The 24,969-nt window shown below is 43.3% G+C and overlaps 1 protein-coding gene and 1 long non-coding RNA gene across 3 annotated transcripts in view; one reads left to right on the forward strand and one right to left on the reverse strand.

The window, feature by feature from the left end:
* LOC147019568 (cytoplasmic dynein 1 heavy chain 1-like) overlaps positions 1-24,969 on the forward strand; it is a 328,064-nt gene that overhangs the window by 287,360 nt on the left and 15,735 nt on the right. The window contains exons 74-79 of one of the 2 annotated variants that reach the window (XM_085894141.1): positions 4,145-4,315; positions 4,410-4,627; positions 7,148-7,251; positions 13,774-13,994; positions 16,288-16,441; positions 24,016-24,158. In XM_085894141.1, coding sequence (XP_085750267.1) covers positions 4,145-4,315; positions 4,410-4,627; positions 7,148-7,251; positions 13,774-13,994; positions 16,288-16,441; positions 24,016-24,158 — 1,011 coding nt within the window. Of the gene's footprint in view, positions 1-4,144; positions 4,316-4,409; positions 4,628-7,147; positions 7,252-8,239; positions 9,423-13,773; positions 13,995-16,287; positions 16,442-24,015; positions 24,159-24,969 lie in introns of those variants that run through there. The other variant, XM_085894142.1, reaches the window with a different exon arrangement.
* LOC147019569 (uncharacterized) lies at positions 11,362-19,540 on the reverse strand. Its single transcript, XR_015061460.1, has 3 exons — positions 19,415-19,540; positions 13,790-13,977; positions 11,362-11,847 (listed from the first exon to the last, which is right to left on the reverse strand). It is a non-coding gene; the product is annotated as an uncharacterized LOC147019569 (long non-coding RNA).

The raw sequence follows: 24,969 nt of genomic DNA on the forward strand, positions 1-24,969 counted from the left end.
GCACGCATCGGCAGTGCTTTTGAAGCAACCAGAATCCGATTCCCTCCTTCGACCAGTCCGTGGCGATGCATGTTGGCTTAGTTTTGTCAAATATGCGGACACCGTGTTCGATTTCTTGTACGATCACGTCTTTCGACTCGCGGAATATGTCCTCTAACTCCATGGACCACTGGAAGCGTTCTCCACTTTTCAGGAGCTTCCGGAATGGCTGCATTCGTTCGGCCATACTAAAGGCGTATGCCACCTGGTTGACAAGCCCGAACCACGATCTGACGTCGGTGATGTTACGCGGTTGTGGGAAATCGTGGATTGCTTCCAGGTAGCGGCTGCACGGTCGCATGTCGGTCATGGTGATGGTGAAGCCCGCGAAGTCCACCGTGGGTGCGCTGAAGACAAACTTCTCCGGGTTGAGGATGATTCCATTCCGGCCGCATATATCCAGCCATTGGACCGCCTGGAAGTAGCTCCCCTCAATCGTGTCTGACCATAGGAGCGTGTCATCTACGCACTTGGTCTTGTTACCAATGTCCGCGACGATCTCATCGTATCGTCGTGAGTAACCGTCCCCCGATGCCATATACCCTTGTGGGGCAGATAGGTACCGGTAGCGCCCCCATGGAGTGATGAAGGTCGTCTTGTGGCGGTCGTCCTCGTGTAGGTGGACGCTATGGTAACCGTTCCATGCGTCGAATACTGTCTTGCGCTTCCCGTTAGGTACGCGTCTCGCCTGGTGGAACGGGGATTGGGTGTGGTGGGTCTCGCGGAACGCATGCTTGTTCAAGGCCTGAAAGTCGACGGTGCGTCGCGGCTTGCCATTCTTTTTCGCGCAAATTACCATGCGGTGACACCATGTCACTGGCGTGCCGACGGGTACTTCCTCCAACACGCCGAGCCGAACGTCCTGGTCGAGGCCTGCTTTTACCTCATCTTGCCAATGTATGGCCACGGAGATGGGAGTGTGATGGGCAACCGGTGTCGCGTTCTCACTGAGCATAAGACGTAGTGGCGGGCCGGTCATTCTCGGTAGTGGCTGGTGTGGGCACGTGTTGAATGTGCTCTGAGCATACATCCTGAGTAAATGTGACTGTAGTGCCTCTCTGTTGGCCTCGGTCGCTGGCATGGGGAGTGCGGTCGGCTTGGTCGGCGGCTCCGCGCGTCGCGGGCAGTCGCACAATTCCGAGGTTGTCAGATTCACCTCTCCGAGTGTCGGGAATCTGTCCGAGATCATTCCCAGGTCCATGCAGGCTGCGCGGGAGAGGAAGATGCGGTCTGAAGAGTCCGTCACGTACGCGATTTGGCGCGTCTCCAATCTCCGAGCGTCATCACTGTTACCGGCGAATCTGACTACCACGGCTCCGAGGATACGAATTCCTCTGTTGTTTGCGGCCTTCATGGTCATGGATACAGGTATGAGGTCCTCGGTACTCAGGCCCATTTGTTGGACGACTTTAATGCCGATCAGGCAGCTCTGGCACCCCGTGTCTGCCATAGCGGGTAGGGTTACCGCGCGGGTGTGTTTCAGGAGGTTAAAACCCAGCGCTTTGTAATCCTCGCGCTTGTTGGTGAGAGTGAGGTTGACGTATGGCTGCGGGTCGGATATGCGTTTCATCCACTTATCGCACATATCATCGTACAGGTGGTGAGCGAGGGGAAGCGTGCGCATTTCGTCCTCTGTGCTGGCCATGGTGACCGTGCATAGCTCGACGAAGGCTGCCGTCTGCTCGTCGTACGCCCCGTCGGTCTCCTTAGATGGGGGTCTTGCCGATCGGCCGCCCAGGCACGCCTTGTCGAGGTGATTCTGGCGGTCACACTTCCGGCACTTTTTACCGTATCCGGGGCACTCGGCGCGTCTGGCGCGCCATTGAGGCGTTTTGCCGTGGCCCACCTCGCCGCAGTAGATGCATACTCCTTCGGGCTTGGCCTTCCGTTTTTCCGGCCTGGCTCCTACTCTGGCGCGGACGTCCTGTCGCTTTCCCCGCCGATACGAACTACTGATCGCGTCCGTGCTCTGAGTGTCAAGCAGGCGCGATGCCGAGCGTTTTCCAGACTCTTTGGCCTCGATATACTCTATCATGTCCTTTAATGGCATGTCCTGGTTCTTCTCACCAAGTAGGTCAAGTTGTATTGCTTGGTCCGCGATGCCACGGGCAACCACGTTGCGCAATATCTCTTCGGTGAAGTCGTTGACCTGATCGCACCCCGCCTTGGTGCACTTCATTTCATACTTGCACGTGTCCGCCTGCCCCTTGATGCGGGCGTGGAACGACCGGACAGGCTCCTCGTGTCCCTGCCTCATGTTAGACAGGGCCACTCGAGCTACCATCGTGTTCTCCGTCCGGACGGCGAGCGCCTTCATGGCGGCGAGGACGTCTTCTTCATCGCTGCCCACGAGGCTCCGACCCGCCGCGCGAGTGAGGTCCTTTCTCAGCTCCTCCTCACAGCACTCCAGTAGCTGCGCGACTATGTCGGGTCCGACAAGCTTAGTACCTGTTTTGTATTCGCCCCAGCGGGTTATGAAGTACGACCAGGCCTCGCCCGTTCCGGCCAGTGCTATGGAGGGACGCTTGAGTTTCTCCATCTTGGCATTCGAGCTCGCCGCCCTGGGGGCGGCGACGTGCACAGTGGCGTGTATACTCAACATGGCGGCCACCACTGCCGCCTCTGCGTGTGTAGCCATATAGTCACAACCCTCGATCGGGCACTCTGCTTCCACCGGCGCCATAGGAACAGTTATTCTGGAGTAAACGTTCTATTTTCGCTGATTCACACGTGTGTACAGTGTCCTGGGGGCGAAGATTGGGTACAGAACCCGAGAAATCCAAACTCACTGTCGACGTTCTCGTGGTCCGTTTTCACCCAGTCGTGTCCTCCTCAGCACCGACGATCTTTACTCGACTGCATCAAGTTGTTTGATTATAAATAAGAACAGAGTTCAATTTGTTCGACCACTTTATTAGCGTGGAACGACAATAATCAAACAAGTATTGAACAGGTTGAAACACCCACAACATCCCTGGCTCCGGGTCAGGCTGCGCATGCGCACTGGCACAGGGGACCGTCGATATGTGGAATTACCGTAAAGTACAATGTTCTCTAAACATGTACAGTGCCTATACAAAGTCTACACCCCATTTCAAAAGTTTCACCTTTTGTTACCTTGTAGCCTGGAATTAAATTGCGTTAAATCCGACTTTTCCCACTTTTGAAGTAGATCTGCGTGCGGGCTCGCACACTTTTTTATTCTTCTTCACACAGATTGTTCATTTTCAGATCTACTGTAATCTATAAACCTTGGCTGGATATGCATTATTAAATGCTCTGTCTTGTTTCCCTCCGCCATCTTCGAAGATGGATGGAGGTTACTGTTTTCACCCCTTTCTGTTTGTTTGTTTGTTCATTTGTTTGTTTGTGAGTGAACAGTATTATGGAAAAACTCCTTGACGGATTTCGACGAAACTTGGTGGGGGGGGGGGTTAGGTATGGTCTAAGAATCATGCCATTAAATTTTGCACTGGTCCCCCCCCCCCCAAAAAAATTGTTAGAGAAAAAAAATATTTTTTTGCATTTCTACATGTATTAAGTGATTTCCAACCCCCCCAAAAATTGTTACCCCCCCAAAAAAATAGAGAATTTTTTTTTTGCATTTCTACATGTTTTAAGTGATTTCCAACCCTCCCCCCCAAAAAAACTTGTTACCCCCCCCAAAAAAAATAGAGAACTTTTTTTTTTGCATTTCTACATGTTTTAAGTGATTTCTAACCCTCCCCCCCAAAAAAAAATTGTTAGAGAAAAAAAAATTTTTTTGCATTTCTACATGTTTTAAGTGATTTCCAACCCCCCAAAAAATTGTTACCCCCCCCCAAAAAAATTGTTCGAGAAAAAAGAATTTTTTTTTGCATTTCTACATGTTTTAAGTGATTTCCAACCTCCCCCCCCCCAATGTTGGAGAAAAGAACTATAACTGTCAGCACTGTTGACATCATATTTAATGAATAAGATACAAGGTTCACTTGAGTGACCCAGAGCAGTATTGGCGGCGGAGGTTTTGCACTCTCCTGGGTGCTCCCCCTCTAGTTTCTTTCTGTAATCCTTTTTCCCACCATTTCCCTCCTCGCTTGTTTCTGATTCCTTCCACTACCTTAAGGCTCCAAGTGAGCGTGCCCGTCTGTATTTTCTGCTTGCTTGGTTCCATGCTGTGGTCCAGGAGAGGTTGCGTTACGCTCCTCTTGGTTGGGCTAAACGCTATGAATTTGGAGAGTCAGACCTACGTTCAGCCTGTGACACCATTGATACCTGGCTCGATGAGGCATCCAAGGTAAGTACAAAAGGCAGTCATAAAGAATGAATTAAAAACATTTGGATATAAGGACAGTCTTAAAGTCTGAACGTGAGGAATTCTCTTCTTTCAGGGTCGGCAGAACATTTCACCAGATAAGGTTCCTTGGGCCGCTCTAAAAACTCTCATGTCACAATCAATCTACGGAGGCCGTATTGACAATGAATTTGACCAGCGTCTGCTCAACACCTTCCTGGAGCGCTTGTTCACTCCTAAAAGCTTTGACCCTGACTTCCCTCTTGTGCCAGCAATAGATGGAGCTTCACGTATTCTTATGCCTGAAGGAATCAGGTAATAATGTTTAAAAGCAACAATAAAATTCCTCAAGGAAATGCAGGAAGAGTTTTTTTTTTAATAAATTACACTTTTATTGTGTTAATGTCAACTCTTATCTTGTGGCTTAAAGTTTAGGACTTTTGAATTACAACTGCTATACCTTTGCTTTATCCCTGAAGAGTTTGAGGCACTGGTTTTCAGAGTTTCGAAGCAGAATGTACCTTGGGGCCACTGCTTGATGGAGTGAGGGATTTGGAAATGTAAATTTGTACGTCCCTTCCTTGGCACTGTTGCCAAGCCAAGGCTACACGAAAGAAGAATATGAAGGTGGCAGCCCCACCAGCTTATTTCAAAAAGTGAACTTAAGTAGCCTGCTGATTCAAGGGCGTAGCCAGAGGTCCAAAAGCGATGAGGCGAAAAGAGATGAACAGTCCTCTTTAGGTATTGTGATAGGAGTGGAGATAAGAGTATTCAGAGCACTGCCGGGTAGCTTTGATAGTTTACTCCCCAGGGAGCTCAGATGGTCAGAGGGCTCAGGCCAGATCATATTTCAGGAAATTAGCGACGAGGAAACTGCCTCGTCTGCCTCAGCCTGGCTACGCCCTAGTGATTCCCTTTGGACACACAAGCTAACCCCACTTCCCCATGGTGCTGATTGGAAACTGGATCTGTGAGGAACCACATTAACAAGGCTCTGCCCCCTGGATGAACACCCTGCAGATCTCTCTGGGTAAAATCAGGCATGTGTCAGGATGCCCTCCTTTGAACATCTGGATGAAGGCAGCATTTTAGAACTCCTGACTAACCAATGCTTTTGAGTGATAGAGAACTGCCTCACAAGCCAGATACATACTCTGAAGAATGGCATTCCGCAGGAATCTGTTCTGGCTCATCTGTTCTGGCTTCAGTCTTTACACGTCTGACGTCACACAGACCTCTGGTGCAAAGCTCACATATGCTGATGACCAGGCCATCTTTCATGCCAGCAAAACCTTTGAGGACATTGAGCAGACCATTTCCAAGGATATCTAAGTGATGCACATCTACTACCTCCAATGTGCAGAAGACCATGTGTTCACCTTTCTCCTTTCACAACAGAGATGGGCAGACAACTGGAGATCCCACTACAAAATGGAACCAACCCCCTTCCCTTTCTCCAAAACCCCCACCGACGTTGAGGTGAACCGAGATAGGACTTTCTTCTATCTTCAGCACGTGTAGTGTATAGCAGGGAAAATAACAGCCAGTCAACCTGCTTTGAAGACTGCTGTCATGACAAGGGAGGTGACATCTCAAACTTGTTCACATCTAAACTGGTGTTCGTCTGCTCCAGCAGAGTTCTGTTTATCTGCCTGGGGCTGAAGCATGCACATCAGGAAAGTTGAAGCACAGCTAAACTCAGCAATCTGAGTTGTCAGCCACTGTCTCTAACCTACAACAGCTCATCTTTTTTTACCTTGCTGGTAATTCACTGCACAATCTCAGACTTCACTGGACAGGCTGAAATGAAAGCTGCTACATTACCCCACCCCTTCTGTACAACAAAATTTCTGAGGAATTGACTTGAAACTCCTTTACCAGAGCCGCACAGTGCTTTATCCGGACCAACAACTGACAGGGAAGGCATCAATGGCTCCTCAATGAGTGGAGATGTGCCCAGACCATTGGCAGATAACACCTGGCAACTGTCTCCACCAATGCAACTTGCTGCAAACTGCCACAGGAAAAATTGTGCCACCTCAATCACCTGAGGACAGGGGTCGACCACTTTAACACCTGCATGCACCCCTGTGGTCATGCAGACTTAGCCAGTTGTGACTGCAGAAATTCAGACTGCAGACCACCTTGATGACTGCTCAAGTTCTCAGCTTCAATGAACCACCCAAGCCAACAACTGGCTGAGAACAGTGCAGTTCATCTTTCAATACTCGCACAAGCCACACTAAAGAAGAATAAGAAGGTGGCTTCCCCACTAGCTGGCTCCACTTGCACTGGCTTAGGGAGCCAGCTAGGCAAAACTTATTCAAATAGAAACAACTAATGAGAGAAATGGACAGGTTCAATATACCTTGGGGTTCAATGTACCTTAAAATGTACCTGCACAACCTGTAAGCCCCCCTTGACTTACAGACTCTTCAAAAGATACGAGTATGGAAATGTGTGTTCTGTTTCATTGGAATGTTTTCATATCACTTTTACGATATCCCCCATCCCAAATTTGCATAAGCGATAAAATAAATTTCACAAAGCTTCAGGAAATCCTCCCTCAATGTATCTTGACGTATCTCTCAACGTATCTCTCAATGTATCTTAATGACCTTTTATTTGTCATTCTCATCAAAAAGAAAAAAAAAACACAACTTTATCAAATAGCTCACTTAATCAAAAAATATTACATTGTCAAATAGCCATAAGACAACTTAATTATTCTCAAATAAAAAAAACGTAGAGGTATGGAGGCCATGGCTGTGAATATGACTGAAATATTGTAGTTATTGTTAAGGTAATGATATAACTTGTTGTTTTATGTCACAGGCGTGAAGAGTTTGTGCAGTGGGTTGAGCAGCTCCCTGATAACCAAGTGCCAGCCTGGTTGGGTCTTCCAAACAATGCTGAAGAAGTGTTGCTCACTACTCAAGGTGAGCAGGGATTGAATAAAAACATCACAACACGTCTTGACTATTTCGCTTTGTAGCGACCAGCACGACTGTGCCAGGTTAGTTGGATTTCCATTCACCAGAATTACATGTGAACACTTGCTATAACTTTCAACAGCTACAATACAGGCCCGATGACTGGGTTTGCATGGACGACGAGAAGAGCACTTGCTGGAGCGCATACCTCTGCCATGCTGAGCAGTTTACATTTTGTATTCCACTGATAGGCCGGATCTGCATCCGGGCCTAAACCAAAATTTAATCGGCTTGTTCTTGTCACCTAACCAATTCATCCACCAAGTTTTGTCATCAGTCCACAATGTTTTGAGATATCTTGCTATGTATCGTTTTTGGTTCTATCTCTCAATTGTGAAGAATCATTTAAATAATTTTAAAATTCTCATATCCGGATCTTGATCTTCACTAAAATGTAATTTTTTCGTCTTCATCACACTCCCAACCTGTCCACCAAGTTTGGTCTGAATCTTTCCATCACTTTTTCAGATATCCTGCTCTCAAACAAACAAACAACCAGACAGACAAACAGCATTGAAAACATCAACTCCATCCACCTTTGGTAGCGGAGCTAAATATCATGTCATTGACATGTCAATGGCATTTAACTTCCCATTCAATGCTTTTCCTCTTAAAGTTTACACTGAAACATCGTGTGCGCTTTCTTACGGAGCCATTTCACTATGATTTTTTTGAAGGCACGATATAAAAATAATTGTGATTTCTTTATTATATAATGACCGTATTTGACAAGTTAAAAAATCCTAACAAATCACAGCCATTACTTGTAACTGTGACATCCTTGTGTATTATCTGTTTTACCATGAAGTGCCTGAAGAGCAGCAAAACTCCACAATTTTATTCATTTACTTTTTGTATGCAGCCCGTGGCTGCTTGTCTGCATCATATTCTGGGGGCATGGCGATGCCACTGATACAATGTCCCCTGATACCAGTAAGCTGGTACTCATTTTGCAGACCTTGGAAGGATGACAGGCTGTCAACCCACCTGGTGTTGATTCAACAGCAGAACAGGGGCTTGAATTCAAGACTCGAAGATCTTAAGCCAACACCAGGCTTATACTCCACAAATATACTTTATAGACTGCATGAACAATGTCCCATGATCAACAATGTCTCATGAACTGCAAGGCTGCACTAAATTATTTATTTCCAAAATTGCAGGTAATTCCCCCTATAGGAATGGGTGGCTTCTACCTGTTGTAGGGTTTGTTTATTCAATTAGTGTCCTCAGTTGTTTTTTAATGGTACCGCAGAGTTTCTAAGACCCCTCGGAGTAATAAACCACCATTTGGATTTTTGGGGGGTTTTTTTTTCTTCACTGCCAATTTCCGGGCTGTATCTCGGTCCAGCTGGGACTTTCGGAATGAAATTTTGTCTCAACAATGGGAATAAAAATTATGTGGGGTTGACGTAATTTTTTTGACCTTGGCTTAATTTTAAGGTCATTAATTAATTATATAGACAATTTAACATTTTTCACCATAACTTGACTTAGGTTTGGCCTATCAGAACTAGATTGCCCTCTTTAGATAGCCTAGAGCAAGGCGTATCTACGCATAATTTATGTTATACCCCTTTGGGTTAAAGGTCAAAGTTAAATAGCAGTCTGAAAAAAAAAATAATGTATTTTTTATCATTGCTCAATTTTTGCCAATGTGGAATGTCAAAGTCCGCTTGGTCTTCCAAAATGTTCTTGCATCATAATAGTGGATCTGCACTGAAGTTGTTCACCTGATAGTTGTTTCGTGTCCTTGACCTACTTTTTTCGGATTGTGACCTAATTAACGGAAAAAAAAAACATTTTGATCATAACTTTAATAATTTTCCTCCGATTTTCATGATGAGTTTTATAGATAGATTGTAGATGGGGACACGTTTTCTTAATTTACATTCCATCCTGAAATGTTGAAGATCAAGGTCATATGGTGATCCAAAAAGAATAATATGGCCATCAATGGATCACAGGCGCCGTGAAAGGCATACTCTTGGCGATCGCTTTGTGATTACAGACATTTATTATTAACCTCCACCATCGAAGATGGACGGAGGTTACTGTCTTCAACCCTGTCTGTTTGTTTGTTTGTTTGTTTGTTTGTGAACAGTATTACGGAAAAACTCCTGGACGGATTTCAACGAAACTTGGGGTGGGGGGGGATCCATGGTCCAAGGATCATGCCATTAGATTTTGGACTTGGTCTGAAGTCCAATATGGCCGCTATGGCAGCCATTTTGAAAAAATATTTGAATTTTGGATTTTGTATTTCCACATGTTTTAAGTGATTTCCAACCAAAAAAAAAAAAATTTGTTAGAGAAAAAAAAAAATTTGCACCTTTTTTTTCAAAAAAATTTCGATTTTATTTTTGGGAATTTCTACATGCGCATCGATCTAGTTTAGTTGATTCAATCGTGGGTCAGTAGAGTCTGATCCGTTTTGACCTACAATGAATAGGATATCAGGTTCACTTAAGTGACCCAGCAGTATTGGTGGCGGAGGTTTTGCACTCTACCAAGTGCTCCCCTTCTTTAACCTCCACCATCGAAGATGGATGGAGGTTACTGTTTTCACACCTGTCTGTTTGTTTGTTTGTTTGGTTGTGAACAGTATTATGGAAAAACTCCTGGACGGATTTTGACGAAACTTGGTGGGGGGATTCGGTATTGTCCAAGGATCATGCCATTAGATTTTGGACTTGGTCCAAAGTCCAATATGGCCGCTATGGTGGCCATTTTGAAAAAAATATTTGAATTTTTTTTTGCATTTCCACATGTTTTAAGTGATTTCCAAACAAAAAATAAAAAAATTGTTGGAGAAAAAAAAATGCAACTTTTTTCAAAAAAATTTCGATTTTATTTGAATTTTTTTTTTTTTGCATTTCTACATGTTTTAAGTGATTTCCAATCCCCCCAAAAAATTTGTAAGAGAAAAAAACCCAGAAATTTTGCACCTTTTTTTTTCAAAAAAAAATTCGTTTTTTTTTTTTTGGCATGTCTATATGCGCGTCGATCTAGTTCTGCATTGAGATTGCACCTTACTAATATGAAAATTGGTTTCACAGCACAGATGTGTCCAGGACAAAGTACAGATGAAGGACGACCATTCTAATCGAAACAAGACACCACATTGTATCCAACTTTAATATGCAGAGTCACATCTGACCAAGGGGCCTCATGTTGTGGAAACGCACATTATATCACTCATAATAATATCACTCATATCAAAACGCACATAAATGCACATCATAATAATGTAGAAATGCACATAATAGGATTTCATCCTCTCTTCTTTCCAGGCCCCTACTAAGTTGACCACCTTTGGCAACCAATTATACAAGTCCGCCAAGCACGTCATGAAGGCAGCTATATTATTCGACTCTCACCATAGCTGGAGCAGGAATATGTGGAATTTGGCCAGGGTGCCAGCACACAATCACCTATCTTTTACAAAGCACTTACGTCGTGTGATCTTCAATGTCCACCAACAAATGCTGGAAAACAAGTCCCCACTGCCATCCAATCAGATGGGTGATGTATCCATTTATGTAACACCCTGGCTGTGAATCGCAGCAGTGCAACAGTTTATGATCAGGCCAAAAATCGAACCTCAACGAGACAGCTCAAAGGCAAGTGTACTACCTGCGAGATGAATGGCTAACCCTGATTTCATACTCAAACTGAAAACGACCCCACCCCACCTCCACCCTCTTTTTCCTCCACACATTCCACTCCCTCAAAATTTCTGTATACCAACCAACTCTAAGCTTGCCCAATTCACACCATCACAATAATCAAAAAACGAATTGGCTATAATAAGATCATAAACGTTTTAATAACATTCTTAGATCAATTTTATGAAAGAAAAACATTAGAATGCCCAGCAATAGCTATCGTTAAAGTAATCAGGAGTTGTTGGTAAGTTTGGAAAGTAAAACTCCTAAAACAGGATTTATCTTGACCTTCCAGCGATCAGATTGCCAAGGCAGTGGATACTAGAGATCTTATCCCCTTCACTGCCTTGCCTCAAGCACCACCCAAAGCCAAATACTTCAACGCTTGTCTTTGGGTGTTTTGATCATAATCAAAAGGTGATTGTTTGAAGATTTGTAAGACAGCCGTCTCGTTGCAGTCATAATGCCGGGATTTAAATAATCACAAAAAGGTATTTTGAGCAGTCATGGAGCTTCAGTGCTTCCGATTCTGACTGACACATCTTTAAAAAAATTTTTTTACAAAGCTCCTGCAAAAACGAGATGACAGAAGGTAAAAAGGCAATGAACGGCCTGGCAGTGGGACAACAGTTGGATATAATGAGCAAGGAAATGAGTAAACATGAAAATAGGGGAAAGAGAAAGAAACAAAAGTTCAACCTGAAAATAAGAGGGTTGGTTTAGGTCGGGTTAATGAGTGTGGAAAAGGGAGGAGGACATGACCTGGCCTTGGGGTTCAGCACTTGCTTGAAGCTCTGGATGGAAGAGTGAGGTTGAACAGTTTCAGGAAGCCAGTTCCTCGAACGTGAGGAAAGAGTGGAGGTGAGCGGTAAGCCTGGATTTTGTGAGTTGAACAAAAAGGGGATTTGAAACAGTGGGTAAGTGAAGGACAAAAAAGGTTTTACATGCCCCCTCTTCTTATGTCTCCCTCTTACCATTCCATACCCCTTTTTTAGTTATTACTTATTTATTTGTTGATTTATTAACCTCCGCCATCTTCGAAGATGGATGGAGGTTACTGTTTTCACCCCTTTCTGTTTGTTTGTTTGTTTGTTTGTGAGTGAACAGTATTACGGAAAAACTCCTCAACGGATTTCGACGAAACTTGGTGGGGGGTTTGGTATGGTCCAAGGATCATGCCATTAAATGTTGGACTGGTCCCTCACCCCCCAAAAAAAATTTAGAGAAAAAATTTTTTTTTTTGCATTTCTACATGTTTTAAGTGATTTCCAACCCCTCACCCCCAAAAAAAAATTGTTAGAGAAAAATAAAAAAAAATTGCATTTCTACATATTTTAATTGATTTCCAACCCCCCCCCAAAAAAAATTGTTAGCCCCCCCCCCCAAAATTTAGAGAAAAAAATTTTTTTTTTTGTATTCCTATATGTTTTAAGTGATTTCCAACCCCCCCCCCCAAAAAAAAAATGGAGAAAAGAACTATAACTGTCAGCACTGTTGACATCATATTTAATGAATAGGATACAAGGTTCACTTGAGTGACCCATCAGTATTGGCAGCGGAGGTTTTGCACTCTCCCGAGCGCTCCCCCTCTAGTTTGCTTGGTGTAATACATCCGTCCCCACCATACCCCACTTTCTTTAAAATACATTTTTCCTCTTACTGCTAATACCTTATTGCCAAACTTAACAGTAATCATAATCATAAAGTAACATCAGGGTGTGTTCCACTAGCAAGTGGCATGCTATCGCTTGCCAAGTGGCTTGCTTGATTCAAATGTTCAAGTAAGCACTCCAACAGAACCGAGTGCTCAGCATCGCTTACCCATATGGCGGCCCCCTTGTAAATAATGCCATCATGACACTTGAGCTTTTTTTTTTTTTCAGTTTTATTCAGTCTTCCTGTGACAACTTCCCCAAACTCATTTATTGTGCTAGCAGCGGCTACAGAGTTATTGTGTTTGCAGCAGCTACAGAGTATGAAGAAGAGGGAAAGAAAGATAAGGAAATGGGGAGTCAGAAGTAGGAGCCACCTGCCAAGCTTATATCTGGACCCGACTATGCTTAGGTGAAAGAATCGATTACCCAGTTCGAATTGATTCCCAACATCGGAACCAAGAATCGAATCCTAAATTCTACAGAGCCGATTACCCGTCTATAATGGTTCCGAGTCTCCGGAATCGGTTTTTACGATGCCTTATTTCACTTCATCCATTGAGAATCCATTTGTTGGTTCAGTAAATCATTTCCTGGAATGCTGATTCCTGGAGCTGTGATGCTGATGCAATGTCCCTGTTACTGGTACTCATTTTGCTGACCTTGGAAGGATGATGGACTGAGTCAAACCCACCTAGTGTTAGTTCAACGACAAAAGGGGGATCAAACTCAAGACCCTAATATCTTAAGCCAACCACCTTAACTGTTAAGTCAACACCAGGCTCACATATTATTATGAGTACAGAACACATAGCAGGGGTATGCCTTTCATGATTTCAACGGTTGTCGTTTCGTTTTGAATCCGACTACAGCGACCATTTTGTCTAACATTATGGCGACAACGAAGCTCTCTTAATTGCTTGCTCCATTTGCTGAGCGGCAAGGCGAGCAGCTTACAAAGTTTATATGGAACAACGGACTTGGAAAGCGATAGCAAACTGCTTGCTAACAGAACACGCCTCTGGTTTACTTTGAGGTTTACTTACATGGTATATTACATTGAAAGAATAACAACTTTATGAATAACACAATTACAATATTGTTGTTGTGGATAATAACTACAAGACTTTGATGAATCTCCACGGTAGGGTCTGTTATGCTTACCAAGCTACTCAAGATGCAGGTTCTGGAGGATGAGGAAGACCTTGCCTCCAGAGAGCAAGACCCGAAGCAGGCAGAGGTGCCAGGGGCTATCGGGGCAGATGGCCGTCCCACCTGGATGCGTTCTCTGCTATCCACCGCCAAAAACTGGTTGTCCCTCATTCCTCCATCACTGCAACCATTGCGTCGCACTGTGGAAAATATTAAGGTTTGGGCCATGATCTCGTTTCGCACAGAGGGTGAATGCTTTGAAAAAAGAAAACAAAACTCCCCAACCGTCGTGCATGCATACAAAGTGGGAAAGACCCCATTTTACATACAATTGTTTTATTATGGTTCTTGGAGGGAGGCATGAAGTGTTTCGTCTTGGTGTCCCTGGTGTCCCGCTTTTTGAACAATACATTTTCCGTTATTTAATTTTTAATTATTTATTTAGCAATTTCAATTATTTAATTTTTCAAGTTTAGTTATTTAATTTTTCAATTGCCCTTTTCCCCAATTACTTGATTATTAAATGTTTAATTATTCATTTTAATTTTTTTTTCAATTCTATAAAAACGTTTGTTTCAGGCAAATAAGACCATTTTTGCATGAATAAGGTTTCTTGTGTAAAATGTATTGTTTTTCTGAGAACAAGCGAAAATACATCTTATTTGATAAAAAGAACAAGCATTTCTACATTAGAATAGTGATTTGGAACAAAAACAAGCTCGAATGAGCTAAGATCCTCATCCTCTTTATGATGACATCATAAAAACGAATATGACGTCATTGTGATGTATCAGGTTTGCGATAAATTATCTGCGCTAAAGCCCGGCTTGATTCCCGCAAACAAAATTCAAACAGCTTGCCTAGTTTCGGAGATAATGGTATTGGCGATTTCCATTAGTGGCGATATTATGACGTCAACTTTTTTCTTGGAAGAATTTCCAAAATCGGAGATGGTTACTGCCTGTGCGTGGGCTTTCTGCATATACATGGCAAGTTTCACGAAGATCCGATGAAAACTCTGGGTTGTGAAACAAAAAATGTCAAAAAATAGGAATTACGCCATAAAAATTGATATGACATCATAGTGATGTATCATATGTGCGGTAATTCATCTCTGCTAATACCCTGTTTGATTCCCGCAAACAGAATGCAAAAAGCTTGCCTATAGTTTCAGCGATAATTTTTTAGGCGATTTCCATTTGCAGAGATATTTTGACATCATAACTTTTTTTCTAGGAGGAATTTTCAAAATAGGAGATGGTTACTGTCTGTGCAGGGTATTTTTACATATATATGCCAAGTTTCAGGAAGTTTCGATGAAAACTGTAGGCTGTGAAACAAAAAAGTCCACAAGAACAACAACGTGAGTAATATTTAGAGATCCTCCATGAGGATCGAAAAAAACGGGGTCAAAACAAGCTAATGTGTTGTTAAAAACGCTGGTTTTATGCAAATTCGACCATTTTTGAGTGAATTGGGTTTCTTTTATAAACGTTCTTTTGCTTAGTACAAGCTAAAATATACACCGTATGGTGAAAAAAGATGCGTTTCTGTGTTAAAGTTGTGATTTGGAACAAAAAAACGTGGTGAGCACAAAGCTAATGTGTTGTTAAAAATGCTTGTCTTAAGTAAATTCGTCCGTTTTTGAGTGAATTATGTTTCTTCTGTAAAATATTTTGTTTTCCTTAGAACAAGCTAAGATGCACACAATTTAATGAAAAACACACGTTTCTGCACAAGAGTGATGATTTAGAACAAACAAGGGGTCAAAACAAGCGAATGTCTTGTTAAAAACAGAAATTTCATGCAAATAAGAGGGTTTTTGCATGAATAAGGTTTCTGGTGTAAAATGTTTTGTTTTCCTTTGAAGAAGTGAAAACACACTATTTGATGAAAAAGACATGTTTCTACATCAGAATAGTGGTTTGGAACAAAAAAAAAGTGGTCATAGCAGACCAATGTGTTGTTAAAAACGCTTGTGTTAGGCAAATTCGAGTCTTTGCGTGAATTTGGTTTATTGTGTAAAATGTATTGTTTTCCTTAGAATAAGTGAAAATACGCACTATTTGATGAAAAACACAGGTTTCTGCATCAGAATAATGGTTTGGAATAAAAAAAACGCAATCATAACAAGCTGATGTGTTGTTACAAACGCTTGGATGAGGAAAATTTGACCATTTTTGTGTGAATTTGGTTTATTGTGTAAAACGTGTTGTTTTACTTAGTACAAGCTAAAATACGCACTATTTGATGAAAAACACGCTTTTCTCAATTAGAATAGTGATTTTGAATAAGGAACTGGGTCAGAACAAGCTTGTGGTTCAACACATTAGCTTGTTCTGCAATGGTGAGTGAGAGTCTTGTTTGCTTGGAAAATCACACACACACACACACACACACACACACACACACACACACACACACACACACACACACACACACACACACACACACACACACACACACACACACACACACACACACACTGCACTGTTTTGCATCTATCACAGGACCCATTATTCCGATACTTTGAGCGGGAAATTAGGATGGGCATACAGCTTCTGCGAGATGTGCGTCAAGACTTGACCGATGTCTCGCTTGTTTGTGAAGGCAAGAGGAAACAGACAAACTACCTACGTTCTCTCACGAATGAGCTTGTTAAAGGTATGTTTATTTTTATTGCAAAATGACCCATTGGCACCAACATTTCTTCACATTACTTTAACCAACTGGAAATCTCGATTTATTTACTGTTAGAATACAAGAAGGTGGTTCAAGGTTGGCATAGATATTTTATTTTAATTATTCGACCGAGGCCAAGTGAAGCAGATCACACCCTGCAACCCATGCCTGCAGAAAACAGATTTTTTGAAATGCTGGCCACATTTTCCATCCAATCATCATGTAAGGCCCCTCAAAATGTTGGGTTTCCAATAACATGCTGCTCGATGAATGGGGTCAACAAGTAGGGATTTATTTAATTTTTTTTGGACGTGTTCAAATGGAAGTAGTACAGTATTTCAGATTGTACATCTTTCCAATCAGTATGTGTATGTTGATATTTGAAAAGATATAGAATTATGAATTTTAATATGTTCATCATGCGATACAAAATTAGGAGTAAAACAGTATTGTGTACACAATTGAGAGGATTAAATGAAATCAATTTATTATCTCTGCTCGGTTTCCTTTGAACAGTGAAGCTGGTCTCAGCAGTGATAATATAAAGACAGTTTAACGTTAACATGGCTCAACAGGACATATGAAGGAATTGAAGAATACTAATAGTAATGTTCCCATTCATCATCCCTGAAAATCTTATATATTCAGATAGTAGACCCTTTACAGTTGATAAAAATCCAAGATTACACTCTTTGGGGTCATCCATGAAAAATATACTTTTCAAAACAGCAAACTTTAACCCCCCCACCCCAAGTCATGCACTTTAACCCCCCCCCTCAACTCATCGACTTTAAACCCCCCCACCCTAAACTCATCTACTTTAACCCCCCCCCTCAACTCATGCAATTTAACCTGCCCCTCACCCTCAACTCGTGCACTTTAACCCACCCCCACCCTCAACTCGTGCACTTTAACCCACCCCCACCCTCAACTCGTGCACTTTAACCCACCCCCCACCCTCAACTCGTGCACTTTAACCCACCCCCCACCCTCAACTCGTGCACTTTAACCCACCCCCACCCTCAACTCGTGCACTTTAACCCACCCCCCACCCTCAACTCGTGCACTTTAACCCACCCCCCACCCTCAACTCGTGCACTTTAACCCACCCCCACCCTCAACTCGTGCACTTTAACCCACCCCCACCCTCAACTCGTGCACTTTAACCCACCCCCCACCCTCAACTCGTGCACTTTAACCCACCCCCACCCTCAACTCGTGCACTTTAACCCACCCCCCACCCTCAACTCGTGCACTTTAACCCACCCCCCACCCTCAACTCGTGCACTTTAACCCACCCCTCACCCTCAACTCGTGCACTTTAACCCGCCCTCAACTCGTGCACTTTAACCCACCCCCCACCCTCAACTCGTGCACTTTAACCCACCCCCCACCCTCAACTCGTGCACTTTAACCCACCCCCACCCTCAACTCGTGCACTTTAACCCACCCCCACCCTCAACTCGTGCACTTTAACCCACCCCCACCCTCAACTCGTGCACTTTAACCCACCCCCACCCTCAACTCGTGCACTTTAACCCGCCCCCATCCTCAACTCGTGTACTTTAAACCGCCCCCACCCTCAACTCGTGTACTTTAACCCGCCCCCCACCCTCAACTCGTGTACTTTAACCCGCCCCCCACCCTCAACTCGTGTACTTTAACCCGCCCCCACCCTCAACTCGTGTACTTTAACCCGCCCCCACCCTCAACTCGTGTACTTTAAACCGCCCCTCCCATCCTCAACTCGTGCACTTTAACCTGCCCCCCCCCACCCTCAACTCATGCACTTCAAATTTAATCTGTACAATCCGGCAACATAGCAATTGTTATACACCCACACAGATACCCACCTCTCTTCTTTCCCTCCCTTCTCCCCCTTTCTCCCCCTCCACACTCCCCCTTCCCTCACCTCCTCCCTCCTCCTCCCTCCCTCCTCCTCCCCTCCTCCCTCCCTTATCCTCACCTCCTCCCTCCCCTCTCTCCCCCTTCCTCCCTCCTCCCTTCCTCCTCCCTCCTCCCTTCCTCCCTCCCTCCTCCCTTCCTCCCTCCCTCCCTCCCTCCTACCTCCCTCCTCCCTTCCTCCCTTTTCCCCTCACCTCCTCCCTCCCCTCTCTCCCCTCCCCTCTCTTCTCCCCTCCCCCTCTCTTCTCCCCTCCCCCTCTCTCCCCATCCCCTCTCTTTCCTCCTCTCTTCCCATCCCCTCTCTCTCCTCCTCTCTCCCCTCCCCACTCTCTCCCCACTGCCCTCACTCCTCCCTCCCCCTCCTTCCTCCCTCTCTCCTCCCTCCCCTCTCTCCCCCTCCCGCTCTCTTCTCCCCCTCCCCCTCTCTCCCCTCCCCCTCTCTCCCCTTCCTCCCCTCCCCTCTCTCCCCTCTCCTCTCTCCCCTTCCTCCCCCTCTCTCCCCACTCCCCTCTCTCCTCCTTCCCCCCTCTCCTTCTTCCTACTCTCTCCTCCCTCCCCCTCTCTCCTCCCTCCCTCTCTCCTCCCTCCTCCCCTCTCTCCTCCCCTCTCTCCCTCCCTACCCCCTCTCTCCTCCCTCCCCCTCTCTCCTCCCTCCCCCTCTCTCCTCCCTATCCCCCTCTCTCCTCCCTTCCCCCTCTCTCCTCCCTTCCCCCTCTCTCCTCCCACTCCCCCTCTTTCCTCCCACTCCCCCTCTCTCCTCCCTCCCCTCTCTCTCCTCCCTTCACCTCTCTCCCCACTCCCTTCACCTCTCTCCCCACTCCCCCCTCTTTCCTCCCTCCCTTCTCTCTCCTCCCTCCCTTCTCTCTCCTCCCTCCTCCTTTCCTGTGTTTCTGTCCGTGAAGCAACAGGTGGTATTTGCTGGTATATAATATAATGTGTATACACCGTTTGCAGGGTATAAACAGGCCCCTCTCCCAACAAAGTACAGTACCATCTATTAAAGGCACACATGAAACTGAGATGATGATAAGATCTTGTAATTTTTCTTACTTTGTAACAAAACTGAGCTAAAATAATTTTCACGAAATTTAGTTTTGTATTTTAAAACATTCAGACCGAATATTTACACTTCCTTTTCGATCTTCTTCTGATGTTAACAATAAGCTCCTTCTTCTTCTTCTTCTTCTTCTTCTTCTTCTTCTTCTTCTTCTTCTTCTTCTTCTTCTTCTTCTTCTTCTTCTTCTTCTTCTTCTTCTTCTTCTTCTTCTTCTTCTTCTTCTTCTTCTTCTTCTTCTTCTTCTTCTTCTTCTTCTTCTTCTTCTTCTTCTTCTTCTTCTTCTTCTTCTTCTTCTTCTTCTTCTTCTTCTTCTTCTTCTTCTTCTTCTTCTTCTTCTTCTTCTTCTTCTTCTTCTTCTTCTTCTTCTTCTTCTTCTTCTTCTTCTTCTTCTTCTTCTTCTTCTTCTTCTTCTTCTTCTTCTTCTTCTTCTTCTTCTTCTTCTTCTTCTTCTTCTTCTTCTTCTTCTTCTTCTTCTTCTTCTTCTTCTTCTTCTTCTTCTTCTTCTTCTTCTTCTTCTTCTTCTTCTTCTTCTTCTTCTTCTTCTTCTTCTTCTTCTTCTTCTTCTTCTTCTTCTTCTTCTTCTTCTTCTTCTTCTTCTTCTTCTTCTTCTTCTTCTTCTTCTTCTTCTTCTTCTTCTTCTTCTTCTTCTTCTTCTTCTTCTTCTTCTTCTTCTTCTTCTTCTTCTTCTTCTTCTTCTTCTTCTTCTTCTTCTTCTTCTTCTTCTTCTTCTTCTTCTTCTTCTTCTTCTTCTTCTTCTTCTTCTTCTTCTTCTTCTTCTTCTTCTTCTTCTTCTTCTTCTTCTTCTTCTTCTTCTTCTTCTTCTTCTTCTTCTTCTTCTTCTTCTTCTTCTTCTTCTTCTTCTTCTTCTTCTTCTTCTTCTTCTTCTTCTTCTTCTTCTTCTTCTTCTTCTTCTTCTTCTTCTTCTTCTTCTTCTTCTTCTTCTTCTTCTTCTTCTTCTTCTTCTTCTTCTTCTTCTTCTTCTTCTTCTTCTTCTTCTTCTTCTTCTTCTTCTTCTTCTTCTTCTTCTTCTTCTTCTTCTTCTTCTTCTTCTTCTTCTTCTTCTTCTTCTTCTTCTTCTTCTTCTTCTTCTTCTTCTTCTTCTTCTTCTTCTTCTTCTTCTTCTTCTTCTTCTTCTTCTTCTTCTTCTTCTTCTTCTTCTTCTTCTTCTTCTTCTTCTTCTTCTTCTTCTTCTTCTTCTTCTTCTTCTTCTTCTTCTTCTTCTTCTTCTTCTTCTTCTTCTTCTTCTTCTTCTTCTTCTTCTTCTTCTTCTTCTTCTTCTTCTTCTTCTTCTTCTTCTTCTTCTTCTTCTTCTTCTTCTTCTTCTTCTTCTTCTTCTTCTTCTTCTTCTTCTTCTTCTTCTTCTTCTTCTTCTTCTTCTTCTTCTTCTTCTTCTTCTTCTTCTTCTTCTTCTTCTTCTTCTTCTTCTTCTTCTTCTTCTTCTTCTTCTTCTTCTTCTTCTTCTTCTTCTTCTTCTTCTTCTTCTTCTTCTTCTTCTTCTTCTTCTTCTTCTTCTTCTTCTTCTTCTTCTTCTTCTTCTTCTTCTTCTTCTTCTTCTTCTTCTTCTTCTTCTTCTTCTTCTTCTTCTTCTTCTTCTTCTTCTTCTTCTTCTTCTTCTTCTTCTTCTTCTTCTTCTTCTTCTTCTTCTTCTTCTTCTTCTTCTTCTTCTTCTTCTTCTTCTTCTTCTTCTTCTTCTTCTTCTTCTTCTTCTTCTTCTTCTTCTTCTTCTTCTTCTTCTTCTTCTTCTTCTTCTTCTTCTTCTTCTTCTTCTTCTTCTTCTTCTTCTTCTTCTTCTTCTTCTTCTTCTTCTTCTTCTTCTTCTTCTTCTTCTTCTTCTTCTTCTTCTTCTTCTTCTTCTTCTTCTTCTTCTTCTTCTTCTTCTTCTTCTTCTTCTTCTTCTTCTTCTTCTTCTTCTTCTTCTTCTTCTTCTTCTTCTTCTTCTTCTTCTTCTTCTTCTTCTTCTTCTTCTTCTTCTTCTTCTTCTTCTTCTTCTTCTTCTTCTTCTTCTTCTTCTTCTTCTTCTTCTTCTTCTTCTTCTTCTTCTTCTTCTTCTTCTTCTTCTTCTTCTTCTTCTTCTTCTTCTTCTTCTTCTTCTTCTTCTTCTTCTTCTTCTTCTTCTTCTTCTTCTTCTTCTTCTTCTTCTTCTTCTTCTTCTTCTTCTTCTTCTTCTTCTTCTTCTTCTTCTTCTTCTTCTTCTTCTTCTTCTTCTTCTTCTTCTTCTTCTTCTTCTTCTTCTTCTTCTTCTTCTTCTTCTTCTTCTTCTTCTTCTTCTTCTTCTTCTTCTTCTTCTTCTTCTTCTTCTTCTTCTTCTTCTTCTTCTTCTTCTTCTTCTTCTTCTTCTTCTTCTTCTTCTTCTTCTTCTTCTTCTTCTTCTTCTTCTTCTTCTTCTTCTTCTTCTTCTTCTTCTTCTTCTTCTTCTTCTTCTTCTTCTTCTTCTCTCTCTTCTTCTTCTTCTTCTTCTTCTTCTTCTTCTTCTCTCGCTTCTTCTTCTTCTTCTTCTTCTTCTTCTTCTTCTTCTTCTTCTTCTTCTTCTTCTTTTTGGTGGTAGCTATTTTCCACCATACATAAGTTTGTCAAATGCAGACCTCATGGGTCTGACATCTTGTGTGTCTTGGTGACCACATCGGCACTTTAAGTGAACAAAACGAACAACAAATGTCTGCACGGCAACCATGACTTCTGTCAAAGTTGGGAATGTCTATCCAGCGTCCATTTTCCGACTTTGAACAAGACACCATCGATGTGTCCCAGGTACCCCAGAGGGGAGAGTAGTTCTCCATCAGGCTGCAGATGAAGGCTTTGTACGTGGTCAGGAGCTCAGGCGGGCCAAGGAAGGACTTTGCACGACGTAGGATGCCCAGTCGGTGACTGGCTATGGAGGCCAGCTTGGAGATGTGGCTTTCCCAGGAAAGATCGTAGCAGATAGTGGGTTGTGCAATGTTTTTAAAATGTCGATAAAACTTTGTGACCCCTTCACTGAAACGAACAGCCGCTGATTTTCTCTGTTGAGATCACAGCGGTCAACAATTGCGCAGAGTCATGCCGTGCACAGCAGATATAAAATGGCAAACAACATCATTGCATTCATTCACCAAAGGGGATGGAGGTTCATCCAGTCGACCCTTGAAAAAATAATAAAACTGGGGTCGACAAGGAATTATTGGGGTAGGTCAGGTTACCGGGAACTTCACTTTTGGTTCTTTTTTTTCGGCCTAACTTTGTTGCTGGTAATTCCCCTCACTTTTCACCTTCATTCACTTTTGAATCTGTTTTCTCTGCAACCACTTGAGCAATTGACAATAAGCTTTCATCACTGGAGTGTCTCCGCATGGATAATTTTTATTTTTTAGCAAAGTTACATGATGATTGGATGGAGAACAGGTTCCAAAAAGCCTGTTTTTTGTAGGTATGGGTTGCAGGGTGTTTCACATGTCAGGAATAAACGGCTTCGACCTCGTTTCGCTTGGCCTTGGCCGAACTATATAATTGGTCAATGTGAAAATTTTCTGAGTCATACAAAAAGTGACATCAACGCTGGGCAAAAGGCAACTCGTGTTTCTATGACAACAGATATCCTGGAACACTACCCGAGCGAGGGAGATTATTTCTTGAAGAAGACTGTGACTTGTAATGACAACTGGATCAGGTCAGGTCAGGTGTGGGAGCAGGCGCCAGAGCAGCGCATCACTGCGTCCACACTCCGGGGGCCTCCAGCTGGCCATCCCCCAGGCAGATGCCTGGCCCATCCCCATCTCCTTGAGATGCTGATCCGACATTTCTCATGAGAGTCAAAGTGAGCCAGAATTGAGTGGAGACATTCATTGTCATCACCACCACAAAAAATTTGTGGTCCAGCCATCAGCCGTAACACTGATGACAATCGTTTGGGATGTTTATAGTTTAATTCACTTGAAATTTCTTGATTGTGGGAAAACCATCAACACAAAGTACTATACTAGTGACCTGTTATGCAGTGAAGTAAGACGAGCAATACATCGACGACGACCAGATAAATTATCTCCAGGGCTTGACTTTACTGCACGTTACTGTTCACTCTCACATGACAAATGTGACCACCACCACTCTCGGAGAGTTGGGTTAGGAAGTTCTAAATCATCGACGATAGTTCAGATCTGTCACCTTGTGATTTTCATCTCTTCACCACTCAAAGAATATCTGGTTGGGTGACATCGAGTTTACGAACGATGAAGATGTCAACTCATGTGTCCTGAAATGGCTGTGTACTGATCTCAAATATTTATATGCAGATGACATCTGGGTGCCAGCACATTGATGAGACAGGTGTATAAAAGTTGCTGGGCTGTTAGATGAACATACTATGTATACGTAACACCTTGAGAATGAGTTGAAATTTTACTAAGTTTCAAATAGTTTGGAATTTTCCAGAATGAAACGTCCATGTCAACCCTGAATAACCCTTTGCATGATAAACCAGTACCTTAAGCCTCCAAACCAGAATGTTTCATTTCTAGGTTTTCCTCGAAGGTAATTAAAAAAAAAAAAATCTAATGATCTCCAAATGTTTTACACAATGGGAATCAAGCGGATTGTGACATGTTTGTGTCTTGATGACTAGGAATGCTACCCAGCAGCTGGGTGCGTTACACCATGCCAGCGAATGCCACCGTGGTACAGTGGGTGCTGGATTTTAGTGAACGTATCCGGCAGCTGCAAAGGATCTCACAAGCTGCTGCCACCGGTGGGGCCAAAGAGCTGAAGGTGAACATTGATCAGTTCATTGAGAACTCGTTTTCATCCCATTCTGTGAACATGATGATAATTTTGTTTCTATACACTTAATTTGACATTTGGAAATCATTGGGATCATGCCAACGTTTTCATTCAGACTTCTCACGGATGTTTTCAAAAATCAATAAAAAAATAATTTACTGGACTGTTGTGGCAGCACCAATGCTCTGCACAGAGTATGGTCCTGATGGATGTTTTGTTTGTGTGTGCATTTATGTGTTTGTTACCTCCACACACCAAAGGGGGATGGAGGTTATGTTTTCATCCTTGTCTGACTTTTTGTTTGTTTGTCTGTCTATTTGTTTGTGTGTGGGATATTTCAAAAAGTTGTGGATGGATTCGGCTGAAATTTGAGGGGCATGTTGGGTGTGTGACAAAAACGAATTGATTAGATTTTGATGAAGATCCAGATCCGGACACTCGAATATTTAAAGTGATTCTTCACCATTGAGAGATGATGCCAAAAACAATATATATTGTTGTGGTTGACGAAATTCGCAAACCACCATTCAGGTCCCGTAGGTGAGATATCTCTGTAAGTATATGTGTAGTAGCCCAAACCCGTTGTTTAGAGGGAATAAATGTCATTCATTCGGGCTGCGACCCTTTAAGATAGCCGTTTTTCTTTTACTATCTTTATTTTGGACCAGCCGCCATTACTACCACCACAACCACCACCAACCACGTCTCAACAGCCATCACACACCAACCGCAACGCCGCTTCACAACAACAGCCACGACCCTTGCCGTCACATCTCGCTCTCACAACCATCGCATCACC

Source organism: Eptatretus burgeri, chromosome 9 (genome assembly GCF_056783735.1).
Source record: "Eptatretus burgeri isolate ZD-2024b chromosome 9, Ebu_testis_v1, whole genome shotgun sequence".
Taxonomy (NCBI): domain Eukaryota; kingdom Metazoa; phylum Chordata; class Myxini; order Myxiniformes; family Myxinidae; genus Eptatretus; species Eptatretus burgeri.